We start from the raw sequence: 27,981 nt of genomic DNA on the forward strand, positions 1-27,981 counted from the left end.
GAACACTTCTTGGGTTCATAAATCAGGGAACCCCCCAGAGAATTCAAGTCACATACCTACTTTCTCAGGTTTATTTCTTTGTACCGTGGATATGAATGTAAGACTTACCTATTTTTATGAACGCTCCATGGCATAAAATATAATTAGGCATTTCCTTTTTTCTCCCTGGGATATTCTCACCACCCTTGTCCTCCACTGCCCCAACTCCCTTAACCTCCTTGCCTCTTACTTTTTGCTGCCTACCTGGACAAAAAAAATCTACTCATCTTTCAAGGCTTAGCTCAAATGTCACCTCCTCTGAGAAGCCTTCCCAAGACTCAGGCAGAATTAATTCTTTTCTCTCTGTAATACCATAGCGCCTTATGTGGGCTATTCGTATAAGAGCACATTGTGCTGGGGCTAATTTTATGTGAGTCTGTCTTCTAGAGAGATTCTGAACTCACTGAGGGGCGAGACCATATCTTTCCTCCCCTGTAGCCCCAGTGCCTGGGGTAGTGATGGAAATTCACTAGCTACCCTATTCCCTGCACGTCTTCAAAGGACATACATCCAGAGCCAGACAACTACAAAGAATGGATCCTGTTTACATTTTGGAAACTGATTTCTTTTTTGCATATGGTCACTGAAGCTAGTTTATTGGTTCTATTGTATTCTAAATTATTTAAAGCTTCATTTGTACCAAAGTATTACTGATATTCTAGCAGAAGAAAAGATAAGGCCAGCATGAACTGGTATTTTGAATAAACTGAAATTAAAAGGGCAGATTCTAGTGGAGACTTATGGTTTTCCTACTTCCAGTCTTCTCTAGAAACAAACTTCAGCCTCTTTGGTTGATTTCTGTGGAGATACATTTCATGTTATTTTGAAGAATTTTTAACCCTCAGAATTATGGATTTCATCTGAAAGGAAGTATGTTCTGTATTTGTTTATGTCAATGTTTCAAAATATGGGGACCAAAATTCCTAGAGGTATCCGTTAGAAGTATATGTGGTCATTTGGTGAGAGAAATTTGGTTGTTTTTTTCAGGCATAATTTAGGAAGAAAAATTTCTGTTTAGTTTCTAGTGGTTTGTTTTCAGGCATTTTTCCACAAAAAGATGAGCAAGACCCTTCAAAACCACCAACTTGCTATTTAGGGGGAGAAAAAAGCCTTCTGTGTCCAAAAATAACATTAAATTAAAATGATTGTTTCCAATAGTTTCAAAAATTGTGGTTTTATTTCCTCGTGTATGAGTCATTTCTGAATGCAGTATGTGATTGTACTAAATCGTGATGAAGCCTATTTGCTCTGTGTTTTCGTAGGTCACGTTATTTATCAGAGAATCAGATCAGGAGAGGAATTTAGCCTAACTCTCCATTTTGCAGATGAATACTGGATTAGAGACGTTAAGTGATTTAGTCAAAAGGAAGCTAAAAAGAGAACCTTGTGCTGTAAGACACCCTAGTGCTGCCACCTCTACAACTTTCTGCCTTTATTTTTCTTTGTTTGAATTCCACAAGGAGTTGCAAATACTGGAATCAGACTGCCTTTGTATGTATCCTTCCGGGCTGCCACTCATCAGCAGTGTAACCTTGGAGAAGTTATTTACTGACCTGCTTTAGTCATAGTTGCAGCATGTGTCAACAGGGAATAATAATAGTACTTGCCTCGTGGAATTGTTTTAAGGAATAATGGAATTTATACCAGAAAGACACTGAAAATGCTCAATGTTTACGTATATTGAATTGATTTCTTTGAATAAATTGTTGAGCATATTTAATATTCAAAAAAGGGCTCTTCAAAAATAATGCTGAAGCAAGATGTTTTTAATCAATCTTTTTTTTAAACAAAAGTCATCTATATCTTGTGTAACATATTGAAACAGATATTATAGGAGGTGCCTTTGAGGGGCTTGACTAGAAGAGGTAAGGAGAGAGGCTTCTGGAATGCTGATATAGCCCTTTATCTTGATCTGATTGATGGTGAGATGGGGGTGTAGATGTAATAAAAATTTATCGGCTGTCAACTTTTGATTTGCATATTTTACTGTGTGTATGTTATACTTGCCTAAAAAATTTAAAATACAGATATAGTTATATAAAAGATGAGCAAAAAGGATTTACTGTATGGCACAGGGAACTATATTCAATATCTTATAATAGACTATAGTGGGAAAGCATCTGAAAAATGCTATATATATATATATATATCTCCAAATCACTTTGCTGTGTACCCGAAACGAATACAATATTGTAAATCAGCTATACTTCAATAAAATTTTAAAAAATGACAGATATATTTAAAATAAGTTGATATCCCTCACTTCATCCATCTCTTCCACATCCCACAAATCAGGGCAAATTGTTGTACTTCAGCGTGCTTCCTTTCAGACATTTTTTCCTATACATGCGTAAATGTAAGAATTTTCTGGGGATGTAATTTATTTTTATTTTACATTTTAGGCCAAAATGGATCATCAGTTGTCTTAAAGCTTGCTTTTGATTGGCTGTATTTTTGGTATTTTTTCATATCATTACATATAGTTTGGGGTACTTCTGTTTAATGTATGAATATGTTTTATACTTTAACTGTTCCCTTCCTGGTATATATTTAAGTTGCTTGCGGGTGTTTACTATTACAAAGACTGCTGCAATCATGATTTTTATGTATCTTTTTATATATCTGACCCAAATTCCTGTCGGTAAAACTCTAGATGTAGGAATAATAGACGAAAGAGTGTGTGCAGCTTGCATAAATGGTGCCAAAATACTTTTCAAAAAGGTTGTAACACCTTGTGTCCCTGTGATGATGCTTGCATTTTTCTCATAAAAGCCAAGGGCAAAATTTTATGCTAAGTTGACACTGTAATTATTTGTGCTCTGGTTAATAATGAGACTCACACACTAATTGGAAGAGTTCACTGATAAGAGCAAATAATTCTGTTAACCACATATATAACAAATCTATGTTATATGTAGTTAATATCTCATTTAAGAATGGTTACTACTCCGTTACATGAATGATTATTATATATATTCATAGTTCTTAAACCACTTGGTAGGAAGGAAAAAACTCAGTGTATATAATATTCATGACATGTTTTTACTTAGCACCATAAAATATTTATAAGAATTGTTAAGAGAAGCACTGATATTGTTGAGAATTTGTGAGGAATTGTATGTTATTATTCTGTTAAGAGCCAACTGTGTGCCAGGTACAGTTCTAAGCACCTTACATATATTACTATAGCTTTTAAACATGTAGATGAAAGGCATAGACATTGTATTACTATAAATGAGATCACTCCATTTTGAATGTTATTAAATATTACCACAATACCAACTGTATCTTATCAGTGTTCTGATTTGTAAATTTGGGAAATGTCATAATCTGTTTAATGTGAACATTAAAGTGAAAGCATCAAAATCCAGAGAATTGCTACTCAAGTCCTGGCTAAAGTATCATGACACATAACGTTTAAAATGAAGTATGTTAATCAGTTGGCTTTACTGTTAGAGTCTTATATGTAGAAAAGTCTGTCTCCAGAATATTCAATTCTTATAGTTACTGGTTAATTAAGATTCTGGCTAACCTTTAATGGTTATCTAGTGCCTTAAAAGAGTAATCCAACTCAAAATAGCTAACTTATTCCTCCAGCATTGGGTAAATATAGCTATCAATTTTTGTGAGTTTTTTCTTCCTGCAGAATTTCCTGTTATTCTAAGGGATTCAATAGGACTTAGGCACATAAAACTGAAAATTATATTACTATGGGGAAACTGCTCTGTGCCTTTGAGAAGGAACTCTCTTGCTAACTTAAGTACTATATGTGTGTAGAATAGCTAACATTTTCCTCCCAAGAAATTTCATGTATGCAGTTAAAACACTCTTAAATTGATTAAGCATTTGTTATATATTTCCAGAAGCACTCAAGAGTACTTTTATGGTTATAAGAGTAGAGTGCATTAGAATGCCAGAAACCAACGAATACGCTAGAGGCCTTCAAAACCATGCCCAGCATTCCTGACTTTACCATATAAACACGCGGGACAGTCTGGAAAAATAAAACAACTCCCCTTCTCCCAAACGTAGGTAAGCTTACGATGATAACACTTCAACTGGCTTGAATATTAATTTGATACTTTTTCTGTTAGAAATCATTTTTATTACTTAGAAAACAGAATGGAGAAGTAATAAATATGACTGGTATTTGTTTCTCAAGTCAAGTATTATTTTACATCAGATTTGACCAGTTACCTTTATACTTTTTGGAAAGTGGATTATACAGCTACCACAGTATTTTGCTTATTAATCTGGGAAGCTAAAAAGCCTTTTATAAATGTTGAATCAAAACTCTCACTGCTGTGAGGGAATTAAATTTCAAGCCATATACTCCTTTTATAGGGTGAGAAGCTGAAGTATGGAGAAATTACAAGGTTTTCCCAAAGCCATACACTGAATCATGGCAGACGCGGAAATCTACGATTCTGTTTGCCTGATTCAGTCTGAAACTTCATGAAATTAAAGTTTTCTATTTCCTGACATGTGCCTTAGGAGTGTTTCCTTATTTACTTACTTGTTCATTCATTCATACATTATACAGGGAACCATGTTTTTGCAAGATACAGTCTTGATGTAGGGACTATAAATAATATTGTGCATTTCTAGATCTTGGATATTTTATTTAAAGAAACTCACTATATTTTTCTTTTTCATGACTATGAAAAAAAAATTAAGGCATTAAAACCTAAGTTGGATTGTCTATATTCAGGCCACAACAGTGTCTATGAGAAGCATCTGATGCTTCTTCAGGGCTAATATAGTTTGTTCAAGCGTTTGAACAAGAGCTTGGTGGAAGCTCCAGGTAGCTCTGGAGCAGGGTAATGACCAGGAGAAACCACAACAGCCATCAAAAGTACAAAAAGACCAGCATCCACATCTTTATAACCGGTGTCTTTATATTTGGTTTAATCAGGAGGGGGCTGATTATTCTGCTCCTCTCTCATATTCCTGAGTTTCAAGTCTCATATTTTAAATTCCTATTCATTGTGATCTTTTTCATACTCATTTAACCAGTATTTTCCCGAGCTTTCTTCACCCGCTTCATTTTTTTTGGTCTTCTCCACCCTTTGTCATATTAAAAAAGCAAATAGTATTTCTCTGGGTCAGACCTCACTTCTCCCTGATGGAACAGCTGGTGCCACAGGTAGCTTCAAATCAGCAAAGTATTGCATCTTCCCCCTGCACAGCACCCTATAACAGAGAATCCAAAGGACAGAGGAATGCCATCTGTCCTTCATCTTTTCTCCAGAGAGTTCACTTAACACATTTTTGGTTGGTTTGTTTTCTTGTCCTTTTCTTGCAGCCCTGAGACTTAGGACTCAGACTTGGCTCTAGCTTTATGGCTCACCAGCTCTTCCCGTGGAAGAGTTCTTTCCCAAGACAGTCCTGAGGCCCAAGGGCACTTGGAGCCATGGGATCCAAACCCGTAGATTCTACAAACAGGCTCAGGTATGGCCAAGTCCCAGGCAAACCAACCTTCCTGCAGTTTAAACATTAGTCTTTCTTTTTCTTCTTTAATTTTTCCAGAGAATAATTCAGTCTTAAACAAACCAGCAAACAAATAAAACCCCTAGGGCCTTTCTCAAAGGAGCATTCTTACAGCTTTGAAAATTTATTGTTATTAATTTCCATTTCAGCTAGTTTGATTTCCTTTCCATTTTTTGTCTGGGTATGAATGTAATGTTTGTTATACATTAATGCTGATCTGTATTCATTTAATGTCAATTTATAATTTAAAATAATGATGTACTATGACCTACTTCATATCTACCTTCTGTTCAATGCATTTCCTATGCAGATATGCTTTTGTGGCTGACTGAATTGCTCCCTAATTCCCGTTGGGAAACAAAGAGTTTTTTAATTAAAGATGCAGTCTTATTAACTAGGGGTACTTAACTTGAGGAAAAAAAGATTTAGGGGTGACATGAATGATAGCACTCTCTTAATATCTAATAGCCTGCTATACATATGAAAGCGGGATTCAGTTTCTGCTTTGTGGTTCTGGTGGGCAGACCAGAGTAGAAGTTCTGAAAGGTAGATTTTTTTAAACTAATAAGGAAGAATTGATAGAAGGAAAGAGAAGTAGATGGTTCTATTCAGTGGAGCTAAGAAGCTTTAAGTATTGTACCTAAAAACTCATATGATCAGTCTATTAAACCCTACTTACTTCTATACTCCTCATATCCCAAGACAAAGAAATAAGCTGCTATGGATTTCATTCATATTCTCTCTTTCTTTCTTTCTAAGTTTGCCCTTAAAGTCAAAACATTGCAGGGAAGCAAAACATGGAATTGAAGAGCAACACCAAATATATTTGAGATATTATTTTATGAATTCTTTCAGCTTTAGCCTTTAGGAAATTCTTTGGATTTCTAGAAGCTATAATGGCAGATTTTGTAAATGTGATCCTACTCTTAATGCAGTTACAAAGTCAGTGGATGCTTTTATACTGCAATGCTATAGGGAAATTTATTGAGAGAAAAGAAGGTATTCAAACTTTCTTGGATGCCTCAATTAAAAAATCTAGATGAATAAAATTCTCCTTAGGTGTCCCAAATTTTAGGAAGGCAAATAGCATTATATTTAATTAAATTCTTAACTGTTATTTACTATAGACACAATTCAAGCATGTAACTTGTCTTTCAGTAAGTCAAAGTTACTGCTATATTTTATATCTCTCATGTTTACTTTGTTATACATTGGATAGTCTACCCTTAAAATAAAAAAAAATAGGACTTTCAGGTGTCACACCTTCATTCCTGAGAAATTGGTGATATTTAAGATTTGAGAGGAAAAGATATGTTTGTGTTGCTGCTGTTGTTCTTGTTTTCATTAATTTCCTCTGTGGGGATGGATACTTCCTGAGTTTTTTCTTCTACTTCACAAATTGTTTCCTTAGCTGAATCTAATCTGCTGTTTAATTCATTCATTTCTGTTTTGAAATTTCAATGGATATATTTTTAAAAACACTTTTATGGTTCTTTTCCAAATTTGTGTATTTACTTTTTGTAATTTGGGGTTCTTTCTATTTTGTTTCTATTTCTTCTGTCTCTTTAATTGTTTTAAGCATACTTATTATGTGATACTGTTCAGACTGTCATTAATCTCAAATTTTTGGATTCCAGTCCCCCTGTTGTTGCATCTGTTGTCTCTGTGGTGTTTGTTTCCTGATGTAGCTTATCACTTTTGATGAATTTTTCTCTCAGAATCCTTTGTGGCCTATGGACCAATTTTTCATTTGCTCCCCTGCAGTCTAGGGATTTCAAACCTCCGGATCAGTCTTGATTTTAATATTTTGGCTTGAGGTTTCCATGGTAGGAACGTAATAACTATTTAGAATTTACATTTGTGCAAGGCTGAGGTATTGATTTGTCTCAAATAATTATTTCTTTTATTCTCTCCCAAAGGCTCTATCCCATGACAAGCTTCTTTGCAATTATATCACATTTGACATTCTTTGTGTTTTAAAGATATCAAAATACAGTAACAACAGATTGTATTTATTCACTAATATTTAGCACTTTACTCCTGCTTTTGCCAATTCTTAGGATGCTAAGAACTTCTTAGCATCCTATTCACACTGAATGTCCATTCCTCTCTTGCTTTCTTTTCTGGAAACGTGTTCCCTTCTCTTTCACGTGCTCATCGATAATTCTGTTATTGGAAGCATCAATCTCTCAGTGCTAAAGAAACCACTCACAATTTTGATGCTATGTAGAATGGCAAACTCAAAAGGGGTGAAGGCTAATCGCTTGATCAAAATATCAAAAATCAAATAATTGTTCATTTTTACAAATTAATGTGAGTTCAGAGAATTTGTTAAAGACTGGTGACTTTGGCTACTAGCTACCTATACGTAGATAGTTCATGCAGTTTCCGAAAATAACTGATTAGTATAATATTCTTAATTGAACAGAGTTAAAAATCATTTTCACAGAAATTGCATAGGTACAATTCCACAGTATGGCAAAAACTTAAAATATTTTGATTCATTATATGAAGAATGAATAAAAAAGCAGAAATTTTCTTCCACTGTCACAAGTAAATGGCTTACATTTTTAAAATACATGATTTTATTTAATCTTCACAAAATTTAATGCAGTTATTATTATTGTCTCTATTTTATGGATGAAGAGAATGATATTTGGAGGTATTGATGAACTATCCCAAGGCCATACAGTTATCCAGTAGTAAAGCAAGGACTCACGTATAGACTTGTTTTAGTCCAAAAGTCTTTACTAGGAATCACTAAATGTATATTTCATCCAGCAAGCCAGTTTTTAGATTTCTAGGGTTTCAAGAGTTGAATACTAAACTTAGTAGATGTATTCTTCAATTCTTTTAAATTTGCAACACATTTTTCTCCAGAAGTGTGTAAAGGCAGCAGATGTGTGTTCGGTAATGCATGTGGTCCTATATTCTTCATCAGAAAGCGTTCCTAGATATGGAAGAGAGGTTTATGGCTGAGAAAAAATCAGACTGTTTATAAGGAAGGGCTCAGGTCGTTTTTTCTGCCAGGCTACAGGAGAGCCAGTTAGATGAACTATTAACAGTGAATACAGAAAGAGTCAGTGTGCAGTGTAGTTTGGGAGGAACAACAGGGGCAACACGCGAAAAGGAAAGTAGGTTTACAGAGTCGGTCTGAGTTTGTAGGTGTGATAAAAGTTGCCCGCGCTCAGGATTCTTTTAGATATTTCTCTGAGACCAGCTGGTTACAACTGCGTCTATGTTTTCTAAGTTGACTAGCCAACCATCAACAGTTAGCAGACACAAACAAAATAGAAAACCTTGGCTGGCCCTTATTGTCAAAAACCAAGTGATGGTGATTTATAATTCCGGGAAGATTACTGCTATCAAATGCACCTATCACTAAGGACCCAGATGATTATCATGAAATTCAGCTTGTTATAATTTTTGAGCATGAGAAATTAACCACATTATTTTTAAACATTTTGTGTTAAATGGACCATTTTGCAAAGTCCATGCCCTGTCTTTGTAAACAGTTCAAAAATAGCTCAGCATCTACTTTGTAGCTTGGCTTCATTTAAGGCGATTGAAGTCAGGCATTACTGTTCACCCAGATCTGTTTCTTGGACACCTTTGCTGTTTTCCTTTTGTATAAGCAGGGACAAGAGTCATGTGCATGGTCACAGAATGCCCATCTTACCTCTCTGAACAGATGGCCATAGAATTGGAGCTAGGTGTTCTTTGTGCTGTTGGCTTCCCTCTCTGGCATGCTGCCTGAGCAGTTGAAACCAGCCAGTGCCTGACCCAGCTTTACAGACCCATTAATGAAATTTGTAGGGAAATGATGGGATCTTGGTGCAGAGGATGTGAAAGCAATGCCCTTATTGACAGTTGATCCCAGCTATAATATCTCAAGAATGTAATGGGAATATAAGTTGTTAGACTTCTTATACAATTGCAGTTTTCTGTGAGACAATATGCTTAGTAAAGGAGAGAATTTAATTGAAGATTATGAGGATCGCTCATGGAATCCAAGGAAGAATTGAACAACGAAGCAGCAGGAAGAGCAAGAGAGACAGTGAGGCTTCAGGAGTAACAGGATCCAGGGACTTCAATTCTGCCAGGACTTTCTTGCCGTCTCCCGCTTTTGATTCTCTTTCTGGGTCAGCTCCTCTCTGTCTCTCCCTAGCAGATCAGCTTTTTACTCATGGCAGTAAAGAGCTCCCCAGTTCTATGTCCTAGAGATTTTACCACTGAAGGAGGACTAGCCTGGTACTTTCCCAGGCCCACATCCTAAGCCATTGGAAAAGATTGTGACGAGTCATTAGACTGAGGTAATTTGGTGTCACTCGGAAAGCCCTGGGGGACCTAGTGTGTTATAAGCTGAATATGGGTCAGTGTAATAGGTGTGTATATAACCCCATGCAAGCAAGCCTTAATTTGGTACACAAGTGTTTTTGAAAATTAACTTGCAGTTTGATAATCTGCAAGTCAAACAGTAGGTTAGCTGTTCTGAATGATGGAATACAATGGAGTGACACCTCCCTTGGCCCAGGAAACTCTGCACGTGTAATAAATCCTCCACAGCTCCCACCTGGGTTAAAAGGGGGCTGTGTCAGAGGTTACGGATGGGACTGTCCACACACCTCTGTCCCCATTGCAGAGTCTGCACAGGGGCTAGAACAAGAGTTTGGATGGCCTGCAATCTTTACATCTTTCCCTAGGAATATACTAGACATTTGGAACATGGGTGGGGGGAATGTAGTCTCTTTCCCCCTTCTTTTTTCTTCTTCTTTTTTTTTTTTTTGCGGTACGCGGGCCTCCCACTGCCGTGGCCTCTCCCGCTGCGGAGCACAGGCTCCGGACGCGCAGGCCCAGCGGCCATGGCTCACGGGCCCAGCCGCTCCGCTGCATGTGGGATCCTCCCGGACCGGGGCAAGAACCCGTGTCCCCTGCATCGGCAGGCGGACTCTCAACCACTGCGCCACCAGGGAAGCCCCTCCCCCTTCCTTTTTCTTTGCGCTGCAGCAAGAAGCAAACATGGCCTCTACTGTGTAAGCGCCCTCACAGGAGACTCCCGGTGGAATTCCCAGTCTTTGGCTGCAGCGCAGTGTGATGGTAGCGAAGAGTGAGGGGATGGTGAGGACAGTGGAATAAGGCCTCGACCACAGGGAGAAGGAAGGTGGAGGTCTTCCTCAGAACTCCCACTTTGGTCCATGGCCCCAGGGAGCAAAAGCATCTGACTTCTGATTACTTGTTATGGGGCATTTTGGCAGAGAGATGTACTGCCATAGCTGCAGGTAGGACCAATGAAAGGATTTCTGGTTTATCCCAAGGAAAGGGTACACCTCTGAATTGTTTTAAGAGAGTAAAATCATATCTTTATTTTAAAACTATCACTCTGACTGCACTGTGAAAAAATGAGGTTCAGGGAACAAAACTAGAGGACCCTTCGGAGGCTGCTTCTCCAGTCCAGGGGTGACGAGGGTTTGAACTACTATGGTAGCAGTAAGGAGAGAAACATGGAGAGATTTGAGTGAACTCTATGAGGTATTAATAGGTCATTTATTGAATGTGGAGAGTAGCGGTCAAGGAGTGGATGACAAAGCCCAGGTGTTCAGCTTTAAAGACCGGTGGACGGCCTTGCCACATGTGTACGTAACCAGAGGTGTAGTTTTTGGTTGTACAGCTTCTTCATCCCATGCCGGCCCTGGAACAGAGAGCACCACCCACTCCACCTTCAGGTTTGCGTTTATCCAGCCAGGGTAAAGCATGCCTGGACAATCTGATTTTTACTGATGGTTTGCTTAGAAAGACACAGGATTAGGGTTCTATCACACGGACTCCCCAAACTCCTCCGACTTCAGCATCTTCTCTTTCTTGAAGGCACAGGGTCCTTTGCTGTCTCCACCACCTGGATCCAGCCTAAGTACCTCATGCCATTTCTGAGAATTGTTTTTAACATTTTTGATGTGTAAATCTCATTAACTATTTAAATTGAAGAATTGTTGATTTTTTTATTCTGATATTCTAAGAGACACCTCATGCCTAGAGCAGAGTTCAAGCAAAGAATATGACCAATTTTCTGTGTATTGAAAACCTAACTTCAGAAGAAATCATCTAACACGGAATGGGTGAGGTCGCTATTATTCCTGTTTGAAATTCACCTTTTCTGGGGGAATGGCTTTGAAGTAGAGCGGAGGAACTAGATTATTGCCTCATAAAACGGCATGAGGTTACTGTTATACCTTAATTTTATATCTTTATTAAGAGGTAATACTTCTCTTACTTGATTCAAAGAGGGTTCTTGTCTTTTTCTCATATACTTGTGAAAACTAAATGTTAAAGGATTTAGCAGAACAACCATTGCTAAATTATGATGTAAAATAATACTGTGTCTGCAGTTAGCCCAGTAGTTTTACTTGGTTCAATAATATAAAACCACCGGGCTCATAATATTTTAGTGCTTTAGTGTGTTTGGCAAAGAAAGAAATTCATGTTACAGTTAAACTAAGTGACAATTAATCTCAATTTTACGGAATTATAAAGCGAAGTATTATGTTATAACATGGAACATTGATGCAAATAGCTCCCCAACTGGAACATTAAATAGATTCTGAACCAGTGGTTAACAGAAAAAGGCTAGTTTTTGCTTAATTCTCTTATGCTTGAACATCTTTCTTGAAGTCTTAATTTTTAATTTCACTTGAAATTTCACCAGTGCCCTGAGATGGTGGCCCTTCTGGAAGACGATCCCTTCTTTCCTAATGATCAGTATCCTTAATTTACTTCCTGTGTATTCTTTCTGGAAATATTACATCTTGATCACATCTTAATAATCATTTTAGTGTGATAACTGTACATGTATTGTGGGTTGAATTGTGTCCCCCGAAAGATATGTTTAAGTTCTAACCCTCTTCCCTGTGAATGTGACCTTATTTGGAAATAGGGTCTTTGCAGATGTAATAGAGTTAAGATGAGGTTTTACTAGATTAGAGTGGGTGCTAATCCAGTGACTGGTGTACCTGTAAGAGTCAGGAAATTTGGATACAGAGACGCACACACAGAAGAAGGCCCTGTGAAGAGATAGGCGGGGACAATATTGTGTGACAATGGAGGCAGGATCGGAGGGACACATCTACAAGCCAGGGGATGCCAAGGATTGTTAGCAAACACCAGAAAATATGAAGAGACAAAGAATGATTCTTTTCTAGAGCCTCCAGAGAGGGCGTGGACCTGCCAGCGTGTTAATTTAGGACTTCTTGCTGTCAAAACTATGACAGAATAAAATTCTGTTGTTTAAGCCACCCAGTCTATAGTACTTTTATTACATCAACCTTAGGAAACTAAAATAGCATGCTATGTTGTAAGTGAATAATAGGTTACATTGGTATTAATAGTCATGTTATTGTGCGTATATTTTATTGCTAGGTCAGGCGAATAGGAAAATACCTGGTGGACTAATCTCAACATTAGATTTTCTGAAAAATTACAAGACTCTACCTGAAAACCACAGGACAGGCCAACGTTTTGCTTAAAATAGCCACACATTTGAGACAGGATTTTCAAAAGTTAAATTATATGGCTGTTCACACTTTTTATTCACATCATCAAGTACATTATGTGTGATTTCATCCACCATTAATTTTGTCATTCATTCAATTAATATTGTTAACCACCTAATGCTTGCCAGGCACTGAGCGAGGTGCTGTAGATGACACTAGTAAATAGGATAAGGAATACCTGCCCTAAAGAGATTACGCTGACTTTGAAATTTATTCCATAGGGAAAGCCACAGAGGTCACTTGGAGAAAGTGTCTGCTACTTAGAAAATTCACTTTCATTGTTTGCTGTGCTTTTAACTGATCTTGTAAAATCATTTTAGCATCATTTGGTTTTACTTACTCTGTGCTCCTGTATTATGGTGGAAAAAAATAAATTTTTATTTATTACACAGAAAATAAAATCAACAATAATCGAAGAATGTGAAGCCAAAGATATAATTCTTTATCAAATTATTTTTATTTTTAATGTTTCTTTTTAATGAATATCCAAACACACGCTTAGTTGTACATTACTGTTAGCATAGCTAAAATTTTGTGTTCTGATTTTTTTCACTTAATATACAATCAGTAATTTTTTGCTTTTCCATGTCTTTTTTTTTTTTTTTTTTTTGTGGTACGCGGGCCTCTCACTGCTGTGGCCTCTCCCGCTGCGGAGCACAGGCCCCGGACGCGCAGGCCTAGCGGCCATGGCTCACGGGCCCAGCCGCTCCGAGGCACGCGGGACCCTCCCGGACCGGGGCACAAACCCGTGTCCCCTGCATCGGCAGGCGGACTCTCAACCACTGTGCCACCAGGGAAGCCCTTTCCATGTCATTTTTATAATTATACTTTCGATCCTTAAATTATATTATATTAAACTTACTGACCATAATTTGCTTAATCAATGCTCTACAAAGATGAGGCTGCTTCTAGTTTGTATTATGAATAACACTGTAGTGAATACCTTGTGACTTTTGGAGTGGAATAGTTTACTCCTTAGGAAAGTTATTGAGTAAAAAATTTAAGCATATTTTAAAATGCAGTGACAGACTGCTTTCTAAAAATATTAGAAAACTTGACATTATCAGTGGCAGTTGAATGAGGACAGCTTTTTCACTGTATCCTTTCCAACACTGGGTGTTAGTAATATTTAAAATGGTTTAGTTATTGAAGATGTATACAGGAATCCAAAATGTATGCTTGTTGCTTAAGTTTACATATTTTGCCAACTGTGAAAGTGAACACTTTTCTAAATGTTTATTTATTATTTACATTTAAAATAATGATCTATATTTTCACATCCTTGCTTAAGTACCTTAAAAGGTTCTTTAACTTTTCCTTACCAATTTCTTTGTTCTCAGGGTCACAAAGTTTATAATATTTATTGAAGATACTTTTCATAATCTGTTGTGTCCTTTCACTTTTGGGTCTGTTTTTCTCTATTCAGAAATACAAATACAAATTTTTTGTTTTGTTTTACACAGCTGAATATAGTGTCCCTTCCCTTTGTACTATGGTACAGTGTTTTTACCATTCATCTTACCCATCTACTAGAATGAAAAGGAACATCAGATTCTCCCCTTCAGGAGAGTATTTGGCTAATTTGTTATCCAGGTAGTGAGGAGAAAATGGTGTGATGGACCATCTATCACAAGGAGATGATCCATCAGGATTCCCTCCTGGAGGAGAGAGGAAGGGCTCATGATGCTGGTAGGTGTTGAGTCTTAGCAGGTCAGCATCAATTAGACTGGTGGCCATACATCCTAAGGTGTGCACCATATCCAAGGTGAGGCTGAGCCGGGGAGGTCCTGGTCACCAGGGGAGGGGACAGTGTGCAGGGCCAAGGATCAGGAGGTCTGCGAGGATAGGAGGAGCAAGCAAGAGATCAGCAGGAAGCAGGAACAGAGAGAGAGACCCAGATGTGATATGAGGGTCCATAAGGAGGAGAAGGGGGAGAATGGGAGAAGCAAGATGGAGATGTGAGGTAAAAGGAAAAGAGTTGGCCTTTTTCCAGTCACTGTTTCTCAGGTCCACCTCCAACACAAAGAATGACATCTTTAAATCTAGAACTTCTTGCCTACCTATCGTCCTGAATTCAGACGTATACTGCAACACCTCAGTGTGCCTTAATATCTGCACTTCCCCCTTCCCATCTTAAGTGCACTTTAAAATTGTGCTTTTCTTTAAAATGACACTTTTCTGGTTTTGCAGTATTCTCAATCAGTATCTTACTGGGACTATCACATTACATGTTACCATTACCATTTTATGACTTTTAAAAATTAAAATTAGAAAAAATTTGAGAAAATCAGAAAAAAATTAGAAAAAAAATGTTTGATCTGTGTCCCTGTGTTTGTGTATGCATAAAACAATGTACACTTTAAAATGTCTTGTGTTCTAATAAGGAAAGTAACAGGTTTATTGTAGACCATAATGCAAAGCAGAAATTAAAACCACGCCTACCTGGTTGTAGTAGGGAATATGTAAAACTGAGCAAAACGCTTGCATATGTTGAATGTTCAATAAACTGAATTGGGAACATATTGTTTCTGCAGGTTTGAATACTTATTTTCCACTGAAATTATATTCTCAGAAATTTTTGATGTCACCAAATACTCCTTGAAACGTGCATTTAATAATTTATATCTGTTTATGCCTATGATGAACACTTTTTTATATAAATATTTTTTAATCTCTCATATTCTTTTAATTTTATTTTAGAACTAGAGTATGAAGGGCTAGAAATGTATCATTGCTATTTTAAAGTGCATTTCATTTATTCGTGAGTCTGAATATCGTTTTGTGGTGATTGAGCATTTTTCTGTAGGGGTGTGTGTGCCTTTCTATTTGGATTGTAAGAGCTCTTTGTATGTTAAGGACATTAGCCCATTTAGTTTGATATTTGCGGAGATACTTCTTTTTATGTTTTCATGTATCTTTTAATTGTGATTATTTGTGTGTGTGTGGAACTCAAGGGGATGTTTGGCTTTTTTGTTTTATATTCCATTGCTTTTATTATATAAGTCTTCTCTATCTGGGAATTAAAAATATATATGCCTATTTTTCTTAGATTTTTTTTAAACTCCAGTTTGCCTAGAAAATTTTTAATATATGATATGGAGTAAAGATGAATTTTTTTTTAGTAGTTTACTGACCAGTTGTCCTTCCCACATATTTCTGTAATACCTTCTTTAGCATAATAGTCTTATTTTCATTCTCTTTTAAAAATTGGGCGTGCATTTTATAACATTATATGTTTTAGAACTGAGTCTGGCGATTAAGACAAATTTTCCTGTAATAGAGAGCTGTCATATTAAAATACACATTATATGTTTTCAATTTTATGTGCCTTAGAAAATGAATGGTTAATGCAGACTTTTAATTTTTAATCTGTCAATTGCTTAATGACAGACCTCTCTCAGCAAAATAGCAGACTAGGTGTTTATTACAGCCTGGGTCTCTGAAGCTGTCCTCAGATGTTTTTCCTTATCTGCAGGATGCCTGAGTAGCTGTTTATATATCTCAGTTGTACTATGATGTGATTTTCAAGATCATTATTTCTATCAGATACGGGGATAATGAATTTTGTTCTTTAAAAATAATGCTTCTACAGATTACCAACTATCATGTAAATCAAAGTTTTGGTAATTTTACAAATAATTTCGAAAGATAACTTTTTCATTTTTCCACTTTGTTTTCATCTTTTTGTTTTAGATAGTCCATTTTTAATTGAAGGAAGCTGCTTCTACTTGGGAGTGGCAGGAGAAGTAAGAAAACCACATGGAAGACTCCCAGGATTTAAATGAACAATCAGTAAGTCTTAATTCAATCTCAGTTTTGCTGAAAAATATTGTGGTAAGACTACTCAAAATCATACTAAAAAGAATATATTGTAAAAAGCAAGTTTTTGGTTATTTTTTAGTTGATTTTTAAATCCTCTTTCAAGATCATAAAACAGACCTTTGGAAATGTATACTCTTTCTGATTAATGATATCATGTTTTGAGGTCTTCTTGATTGTCTACTTGTAAAGCCAGTGGTAGAAAGATGAGGGCATTGAAATCATGCCGAGTGTTTTTGACGGTCTCAACAACTTTACACACCTCCTTTGTTGGGTTTTATTCCGGATGTGCTTGGACAGTGCATGTGTTGTTGAATGGCAGAAGCATGAAAGGAGAAGCATATTACTAGCATGCTTATTGTTCATTTCAAGGATGGTGACCACAGTCCTGAAGGGATTTCCTTATTTGCTAAGCTCTTTGGAGAGTGAAGAATGCACAAGATTGGTGGCAACTATTTTAAGATTCGGATTTCTCAAAGGGAAAGGATTTATATGGCCTTTCCTCCTAACTTATTAGTACTATCTCCATGACACTAGTTCTTTAGTGTGTGGAACTGGCGTCAGTGGGAGATCTTCCCTCACAATCCCACAGTTCTGCCAACAGCGGCCCAAGCTGTTCTGCCCACAGACAACTAGTGATGTCACAAGTAAGGAGATACGTGTACTTACTACGTGTGTGTTATGCAGACTGATGCTAGTCTCCATTAGCTTGTATAATTATGACTTGAACTTAAAGTCTCATGTTTCCATCAGGCAATAGAGGACAGTGTATTGGTGTATAATAATGTGGTTCTAGAAACGATTTCTATAACAAGTTCAATTTAAAAAGTCAGAATAATGTGTGTTCTGCTGTATACATGCCATTCTAAGTTAATTTAATTTATTTTCTATTAAGAATTTCATTTAGATGAAACGATCATCAAGTTTTTAATTTACAGACAGACATCATGACCATTATCTAATTTCTTTGTATATTATATTATTATTTAATTTCACACGGCATCATTACAGGAAAAATGTAACAAAAAATTACAAAGCCATAAGGCTATTAAAAAATCTGTCAAATAGTAGAGATTTTATTCCTCAGAAATGGCTCGAGTTTTACAAAAGTAGACAAAAGGCAGTTGGTAGGCAGGGGCTTCAAGGTAGTTTTTTTAAAATTCTGGTTATTGAATTATAGGCATCAGTAGTGTAGACTCTAGCAAAAGGGATGATAGTGAGCATGATGATATGTCGCCCATGCCATTTTATGTTTTTGGATCCCAGTGACGTCAGAGGTCTGTAAGTGTGACCATATACGTACCTGAGTGAACGATGACATGATCTTGGTGGAGATGCTTCATGAGAGGACTACTGTCTATCTGTAGTTTGTTCTAACACACTGAGGATTACTTAAAAGTTTGTGTCCATGTGTGCAAGTATGCGTGAGTGTGTGTGTGTGTGTCTGTGTTAGACTGACCAACTGTCCCTGTTTTCCAGAGACCCAGGAATTTCCTGGGACATAGAATTTTCAAAGCTAAAGCAGGTGGAGTCTGTGCAAACAGGGATGGTTGATCCAGTTAATTACCTTAGGGTGTGTATATACTTAAGAACAACTGTTTGCTTCAATACAGTTAAAAGAGGTTAAAGAGAATATAGTTTCAGGTTTACCATTAGAGTGAGGTTATTACCCCAAATGCTTCATACCACCTTTTACAAAGTGAAACCCAGCACTTGTAAATCGTATAGAGTTTCCTTCCAGTGATATTTTAGGGCTGTGGAACTCAGTATTTAAAAAAAAAAATTAAGTTCTCAGTGTTGTTAATGTTCAGCCAGGTTTGAGAATCAGAAGTCTTGGGTGACCTCAGCTCAAACCCAGCTGCTGAATCGGTGGTGAGAATGGGAGAGATTTTGAGAGAAGGAAAGATTGCTCTGCATTCTCCCTTTCTCTTTGCCTTCGCCAACACTGAACTCTCCATCTGAGGGTTATGATCCCGTCAGAGTCAAATTGACAGCTTCTGATCTGTGGAGTGGTTTGATAGGCCATCAAGAGTGGGCACTTCCGCTTTAAACCACAGGAAACTTGAAGCTTGGATCAAGTGTTCATGGCTTAATTGCTTTGGTTTTTATAAACATCATAAAGCCTTCTTCTTCAGCATTCTTAGACTTATAAGAGCATACAGGCTCATCTGTTCATCTTGTCCATGTGCAACGGGACACTTGCGTCTATTAAGTCCCAAGTCAGAGTTGGGACTTTGCAATGGTCTTCTGACTCCAAGTCCAAAGCTCTCGCCATGCCTTATCGCAATTGAGTTTTCTTATTTGGACTTTCCTCACTATAGAATCAACTCCCATTGCATTGAAATGATTCCTGTTTGAATGAAATCTTTAAATCTTCCAGAGTATATTGATTAATGTCTCAAAGTTTTTTGAAAAATGATACTTAGTGTTTATTAAGATATAGAACAAATAGGGTGAAATTAAAAGAGAGCTCATAATAAGATGAAAGGGAATTTACTTAGATCATAGCTATTTTACTTCAAGAAAGAGTTTTTTTTTCTCTAGGCATAGACATAACAATAGGTGCCAGTTTGCGCACTTAATGCACATCTAACATTTTCTGTATATTCTCTCCCATCCTTACCGTATCCCTGTAATGTGTTTGTTATGGTCACCATTTTACAGATAAGGAAATTATGGTTTAGAGACTGTTAAGCTCAAACAACTCTTAAGTAGCAGAGATTAGAATTGAACCCACTGTTATCTAGTCCTAAAACCTGTAATGAGTGGATTTTGCATGATACAACGTAAGGTAAGGACTTGAGTTGTGAAATCAAACATCTCTGACACTTAAATACCATTGGGAAATTTCTCAAACTCTTCCTCAACTGTAGAGTGGGGAGGATAATAAAAAGATGTTATAAGAAGGACTCAGCACATGCCTTCCTTAGAGTAAAAACTCAATAAATGTTAGCAAATATTACAATAGCCTGATATATTCATATGGTCTTTAATGAGTATGAGTGTTCATTCTTGCATATTCAACTACCTTCTGGCAGCCATCCCTGACTGGAAGCACAGAGGTCTATGGACTCAGCAGATGAAAACTGAACTCACCAGCTCTCCTCTCACTATTTTCCCCCCTTTCTCCTCTATTCCACTACTTCCCATCTCAGTGGATGGCATCATCAGCTACTGAGTACGTTAATTCAGAAAACAGGTAGTCATCCTTTTCTCCTGCATCCCCATCTCAAAGTCCTATCCATTCTCAATTTTTAATATCTCTCAAAGTTGTTCTCTTATCTCTATATCCTTATTTTGGATCTTTATTTTTATCTCTTAACTGTCTTTTTCTGTTTTGTTTCTAGAGTGGCCTTCCTAATTTACATACCTAATCCCATCATTATTCTACTTAATATCCTTCACAGGCCTTTTCTTGCCTTCAAGAGAAAATCCCAAGTGTGTAGTAAAGCACACAGACTTAATTGCTTGTCTGTATCTCTAGTCTTATTTCTGGCTTCTTTCAGTTCCCTGAATCTTGCAGAGTCTGTGGTTTCTATGCATTTGCTAGCGCTATAGCCTCTTTCCATATGGACTTCTTCCCCGCTGGAGAACTTGTAAATCTCGAAGACTCACTGAGGGCTTCACTCCCTCTGAACAAGCCTCTCAGGTTGCCTCCTTCTTCCCTGCGCTGTCAGCCACGCTGGGTCAGGGGCCTCTACAATGTGCTGCCGTACCCTTTGGCATTTACCTCTATCCCAGGACTTACCCCACAGAACTGAAATCTTATCTGTTTATTTCCCTCTCTACTAGATTATAAACTACTTAAAAGTAATAGTGGGTCTTGTTCATCTTGTATCCTTACTTCTTAGCACAATTCTTGCTGACATTCAATAAATGTTTTCTTCAAAAGCTTTTATATACTGTTAGTAAGGTATGTTAATGAACAGCCTGACAAATTTTAGAAAGCCAAAATGTTATTCTCAGAATGGATTACTGACTCATGAATTCATGTATCACTTAACATTTAAAAAAAATTGCATATAACATGTAACACTAGTTTAACAGCATGTGATCAAAACAAAGTTTGGTCCTTTTTTTTTTTTTTTTTTTTGCATTATATCTGGATCATTTTTTGCAGTCTGGCTTAGAGAATCTAGGAAATTTTAAGAGGTGAGCAATTAAACTAAGATTTAACTTTCACATTTGTCTGAAGTTCTTTATTAGAACTTCATAATTATTTAGTAGCAGTTTGTTATATCCAATTATAGCTTGTTACAGTTTTTAAGGAAATGTTGCTCTTGTTAATAAATATGAATCTAGATTATACAAAACAGTATTTACACTGATAATCAGAAGTTCATTTGATACTCTGAAATATATTATATTCCTTGTATTCAAATAAAGGCTGAGCAATATTTATGTTTTTATAGCTTCTATAGTATCTTTATACACTGAGGTATTTTAAAGTCTTACTTCGGTGGTGCTAAAGATTCCCACAGATTTTTTCTGGTCTGATTCATTCATATCAAAATGAGAGGGGGGCTTCCCTGGTGGCGCAGTGGTTGAGAGTCCGCCTGCCGATGCAGGGGGACATGGGTTCGTGCCTGGTCCCGGAGGATCCCACATGCCGCGGAGCGGCTGGGCCTGTGAGCCATGGCCACTGGGCCTGCGTGTCCGGAGCCTGTGCTCCACAATGGGAGAGGCCACAACAGTGAGAGGCCCGCGTACCGCAAAAAAAAAAAAAAAAAAAAAAAAAAAAAAGTGAGAGGGAGTCTGACCTAAATTAATCATCAAGCTAGAAGGTTTGAAAACATGTTGTTTGTTAATTTTATGTAGTATATGTTATACAATAAAATATTAGTGGCTACTCATTAGATAAAATGAGTTACAGTTTATGGTACAGTTGCATTCCCTAATATTAAAACATTAAGGGCCTGAATTTTCCTACATATGCAAAACATTGTTACTGAATCAGTTAATTTATATTACTGATGACATATTTCAACTAATGATGTCTAAATTAAATCACATCCATTGGATACATATTTTGCATCATATATTTCAGCAGTATTTTTAGAAGTTCATATATATGTAGATATTAATAGTATTTATTTTCTTGCATCAAACCTGCTAATTTAATAATGCATATTAAAATTCTAGTTAGTTTAATAAATTAATCTCTTTTCTGTCTCTGTTTTTCACCCCTGGAATACCAAATGATTTTAGATTATTCCTCAGCTGTTCGTTCTTAGAGATTCCATATTATCATTTTTGACTATAGCCACTAGCACATCTTTAAAACCTGAGCTGCTCTCTGAGCCATTTAGACAGTTTTCTAGCTATTGTATGGAATTGAATATACCATCAAACTTATCATCTAGATGTAGAGCTTCAGAATCACCAACTTCTATCAGTGTTTCAACACTATGTAGAAAATAATTATTTTTATTAGTTTCAGTTTAAATCACTATTTCATTTTTGATAATGTAACATTATCCATATCTGGAAATCCTATTACTCTTCTATTGCTTTTTTCTTGGATAGTCTAATTGATTTTAGATCATGCATACAGTGTATTTTATTGAGATCTAACCGAAATCAGGTTATTGTTTTTGAGGCTACAAATCTGAAGAACTTGTCCTTTTAACTAGTCAAAAGAACCATATTTACAATATGTATTTTTTTATACCACCCACCTGCACAATATACTTCAGAATTCAATGGAATTCTGCTTAAAGCTGAATCAATTTCAGAACTATTGTAACTCCCAATTGCCAATTATGGCTTTGCTTTGCATTTAGATAATAGAGTACCTAAACGGTGACATTACCAAGTAGATACGTTAAATACATTTTAATTTTTATTAGTCATTGAGACTTGCTCTTTCATTTTAAGCAATTTTCTAACTTTGAATTTCTGTATTTTTGCATGAGCTTATGAAGATTCACAGGAAGATTCCATGAATTATTATCTTCTATGACCTTCTAAAATTATAACTTAATTTAGTAAAACTTTTCCACAAATTTTAGAATGCACACACATATGTAAAGAGAGAGAGAAGGAAAGCTCCGTATTATACAGAATACGGGTTGTAATTGCATACCATTGGTCAAGATCTAGAGAGTAAATATTAGACTTTTCTTCTGTCAACTCCGATCAGTTTGTGGCAACTATGTGGAAAAGAACCCTAAAGCTACCTCCTGGCTCATTGGAAGAGTAACATTATCAGTAGAGTGCAATCTGCCATGAACTTGGTAGGGAGGAGGGGTGGCACCAAAGCTCATACTTGCTGATCCTGAGCTGGGTAGTTATCCAGCTTTGAGCACTTTGTTTGCATAGTATAGGTGCAAATGAGAGCGATGATATCTTTGGGTACCAGAAGTCTCTTATCTAAATTTACAACTTACATATGGTATATTGATTGTCCAATAATTCTACCTTATGAATTAAAATAAAAGTAACTGTTTATGATAGAAATATAATCTGTTTTTTTATGCTTCAATAGTTTTGAGAAGTGGGAAAATTAATGTAACGTAACTTTTGCTATAAGGTATATGCCAAATGGAAAATATTCACTAATGAAAACAGGTTGCATTCACTGATAGCTGTCATGCTAAGTGCTTTGTGTGACTCATCTCATTAAACCACACAACAGTCCCAGCTCCGTCATAACCCCGACTGAAAGGAGAGCACGCTGATGCTGAGCTTAGAGATCACATTCAAGGTTGTGACCACTAGAAAGCTGTGCTGATGGAGTGTGAGCTCGCCAAGTCTTATTCCAGAATCCATGCTGCTGCACACATTATCTTACCTGCTTTCATCAACTTAAATGATTTTCAGACCCTTCAATACATTTGGTGTCTTAAAATATGGATTGAAGCTCAACTTGATATCAAATTATTTAAATAAAGAGCAAAAGTTTTAAATATTGTGGAGAGAAATGTAAGTTATTCCACTATGATTATAAATCAGTTGCACAATTGTCGTCACTAAATCTTTAGAACAGGGAGTGGTAAGATAGAAGAGTATATGAAAATTGATGATAATTCAACAAACGCAATTAAACAAATAAAAATTTCTCACCCTCGGTCAGGAAATTTGTTAAACTAAGGATTAAAAGATAAATATTATTACAGTTTCTGTCCTGCCCAAACTTTTAGTTTAATATATGATTGTAAGATGTTGTAGAGTTATTTTAAAATGAGATTTGGGCAGTAGCTACTAATTTATTCAGTGAATACTTGTGAGGAACTGCTATATTTGAAGCATAGTTTTAGATGGTGGAAGTACTTGGTGGACAAAGTAGACAAATATTACTCTCATGGAGCTTATTATATTCTAGTGGGGAGAGATGAACAGGAAACCAGTGTTATATACTAGAAAGTAATAGTGCGGCCAGAAAAACCAAGTAAAGCGGAGAGGAGGATAGGAAGTTCTGGAGCTAAGATGTACGGGTGGAGCAAGTTGCAGTTTTGGGGGAGTAGTCAGGGGGATCTCACTGAGAAGATGGCATTGTGCAAAGATTTGAAGAAGGCACGTGAGTATCTGGGGAAAGTGGATTTTGGTTAGAAGGAACAGCAACTGTGAAAAAAGTGAGATGGCATCATGTCTGATACAGTCAAGGAATAAAAAGGAGGCCAGTGGTGGAGAAATCAAGGGGGAGATGAGGAAGTGATCAGAATGGGAGTGTGGAGGCGAGGAGTACAGGTCGTGTAGAGGTCATTAGGCCATTGTAAGAGCTTGAGCTTTGCTCTGAGTGACATGTGAAGCAATTCGAGGGTTTTGAGCTTAGGGATGACATGATAGGACGCAAGTTTTTAAAAGATCATCCTGTCTGCTGTGTTGAAAAGGGGCCATATGAGGTCAAGAGTAGAAACTGGGCTATTCTAAGTATCCAGGTGTGAAATGGACAAGATAGCAGTAGAAATGGTGAGAAATGGCTGGGTTCAGGATACGGTTTGAAAGTAGAGCCAAGATGACTTGCTGATGGATTGGATGTGGATTGTGAGAGAAAGAAAGAAAGACCTTGACTTCCAGGTCTTTGTTCTGAGCAGTGGGAAGGATGGAGTTGGGCATTTACTGAGATGGAATGAGTTAGAAGGAACAGGTTGAGGGTGGAGATCAGGAGTTCTATTTTAGGCATGGCAGCAGAGACATTGCCGTGTTTTCACCAACCCTGTCTCATACTTCTCTTTTCTGGTGCATCCGGGACTACACTTCCTAGCCTCCTTACATTTAGACAGGACGATATAGCTAGTTTAGGGGAAGTGCTGTGTGTGTTATTTCCAGGCTGAGGCAGTGAGAAGCCTGTGCGTGATTCTTTGGTCTCTATGTTTGCCTAGTGTGGAGAATGAGGAGGAGGGTTGCAGGTAAAGGTGGCAGAGCTCCAAGATGGAGGAAGATTGAATTGCTGAGGCCCTGAATGGAGGACAGCTTCCCAGGAGAGTATTAAGCAACTGAGTTAATAGGGACATAATAAGTTTTACCTGATATTTGAAAAATGAGTGGAAATGTTGGGGGAGTCAGTTAGTTTTAACCATATGGAACCCAGGAGAGAAGGTTGGACTTGAAATAGATTTGGGAGGCTCCAGGGTATTGATGGTATTTAAAGAACTATTATTGGTTGAGATCACCAAGAGATGAAGTCTAGATAGAGACAAATTGAAAGGACTGAGCTCTGGGGCATTCAAATTTAGACGTTAAAGAGATGACAGTTTACATAAGACAGCGTCTTTGTCCTACTACCATAACACCTGTAAGCACTGAGGTATGCCGCAGCTAGTATATGTTGCCAAAGTCAGTGAATTCTCCTTTGATGTGCTTTCTTTCAAATTTCCTAAGGATCATATATTATGCCAGAATTACTGGTTACTGAATTTACCCCTCTCGGGAGAAAAAGCCAGCATACAGCCGAATAGGTATTCAAACATCATTCACTTCTTTGCATTTTCTGTCCAAGAAACAAAAACCCATAAATATTTAGAAGAAAATAATCAACAAGTATTACATTCCTATTGCTGTGTTTGTAGATATGATGTTTCTTTTTTGTTTGTTTGTTTTTGTTTTTGCGGTATGCGGGCCTCTCACTGTTGTGGCCTCTCCCGCTGCGGAGCACAGGCTCTGGACGCGCAGGCTCAGTGGCCATGGCTCACGGGCCCAGCCGCTCCGCGGCATGTGGGATCTTCCCGGACCGGGGCACGAACCCGTGTCCCCTGCATCGGCAGGCGGACTCTCAACCACTGCACCACCAGGGAAGCCCTAGATATGATGTTTCTATGCATCCCAGCTTAGCAAAGAATTGATCTACATCAACGATACTCAGCTTCAGCATTACTGATGTTTGGGTGGGGTAATTCTTTGTAGTGGGGGCTATCCTGTGCATTGGACGATGTTTAGAAGCATTTTGGTATCTACCCACGAGATGTCAGTAGCACCTTCTTCCCCCCCTCCCCCACTCTCTTTCTTTAGTGACAGTCAATGAAAAATGTCCCTAGCTGTGGACAGATGTCTTCTGGGGGGAGGCAAGCATCACTGATCTATATTATGTCTACTTTCAATGAGTTATTTGTTTATATATTTATTCCCTGCGAAATGTTTGAGGAAGTTTACCTGAACATTAATATAATATGCTATATTAAATTATTGAGGGAACTGGGATGAAAAGACAAACACATGATAATACAGAACTTAAGCAAAACAACATTGCCAAGTTAACAGTATAGAATAATAAGTACTATGCTATCAGCAGGGAAAGTCTGTTCAACAAAGGTCAAGAAAGGAATTCTAGATAGGCTAGGTCATATGTTAACTTGATCTTGAAAGAAAAGATGGAACTGTATGGACACAATAGGACCTATCCTGGCCTGGTGAATAGCAGGAATGAAAACTCAAAAGTGCAACATGTAAGGCAGTAAAGCCTGCCCAGGAACCATAGATGGATTAGAATGACCGAATGAGAAGCTTTGTGGGGATGAAGATGTAGCGTGGTGGGAACTCTGGCTGAGAAGTCCTGAGACCAGACTGAAAGGGTCTTTGAAGCCGAGTTTCAGTATTTACATGGTGCTTGGTTACCAGCGTGATGCCTGTCATGACATGAAGTGTAGAGATGTATAAGATGCTGCCCTATCTTTGGACCTTTATCTTGGATGTAATGGAAAGTCCCATAATTTTTTAGCAAGAGAATAGTATTTTAAAAATGTTGTCTTAGGAAAATTAACCAGATGGTAGGAAGATTAGTGAAGGTGTGCAACTTGGCACGGAGGATGGTTTAGGGGTCCTTGAAGCAGTTTATGTGTGAGCTGAAAAGGGCTTAAACCAGGGGAAGGAAACTTTTTTTGGCAAAAGTCAAGACAGTAAATCATTCTGGCTTTTGCCATGTAGTCTCTGTACAGCTCCTCACCTCTGCCGGTGGAGTGTGAGAGCAGCCATAGGTAACGCATACGTGAATGGGCATGGCTGTGTTCTAATAAAACTTTTTTTTACATAAACAGGTGGCAGGCTGTGGACCATACATGGCCAACTCCTGGCCTAAATGTGTGACAGTGGAAAGAAAGCTAGGAAAGAATCCATGTAAAGAACTTGAAGCTTTACTGAACTTGGGTAACTAACCAACAGGGTTAATGGGAGGAAGGTGCGTGGTAGATATGGAGAAGGAAAAGGCAAGGATTATCCTGGAGTTTCAAGCTTAGGGGATACCAGTAAGTGTTCAGGACCACGTGTCAGTGACTTAGGTAATCACAGAGATGTGTTTGAATTTAGAACTTTGGAGAACACGTCAAACTAGCAACTGGTAAAGCTCTGTGGTGCCGTGGAGGAGATGTCTAGGCTGGTCACGTAGAGCAGAACAGTATTTTTTAAGGTGCTGTATATAAGGGGAAATTATAGCTGGCAGAAGGGCAGGAGGATGAGAATACACTTAGGAGAATACCATGTTTATGGAGTGGAAGGAGGAAGATGGATCGGGAGAGACTGAGATAGGGAAAAGAAAGGAAGGTCAGGGTAATACTGTCTTCAGAGCCAGTGTCCAAGAATAACTTTCAGGAGGAACTGGTCATCACTTTCTGACATTTCAAGAAGGCAAGCAGAACGGGGGCTGAGAAGAAGGCTA

The 27,981-nt window shown here is 37.5% G+C and overlaps 1 protein-coding gene across 11 annotated transcripts in view; it reads left to right on the forward strand.

The window, feature by feature from the left end:
* EYA4 (EYA transcriptional coactivator and phosphatase 4) overlaps window positions 1–27,981 on the forward strand; it is a 261,461-nt gene that overhangs the window by 11,723 nt on the left and 221,757 nt on the right. For all 11 annotated transcript variants that reach the window (XM_060283692.2, XM_060283691.2, XM_060283696.2 and 8 more), the window contains exon 2: window positions 16,767–16,865. In XM_060283692.2, coding sequence (XP_060139675.1) covers window positions 16,833–16,865 — 33 coding nt within the window. In that variant the 5' untranslated portion in view covers window positions 16,767–16,832. The remainder of the gene's footprint in view (window positions 1–16,766; window positions 16,866–27,981) is intronic.

Source organism: Globicephala melas, chromosome 14, assembly GCF_963455315.2.
Source record: "Globicephala melas chromosome 14, mGloMel1.2, whole genome shotgun sequence".
NCBI lineage: Eukaryota > Metazoa > Chordata > Mammalia > Artiodactyla > Delphinidae > Globicephala > Globicephala melas.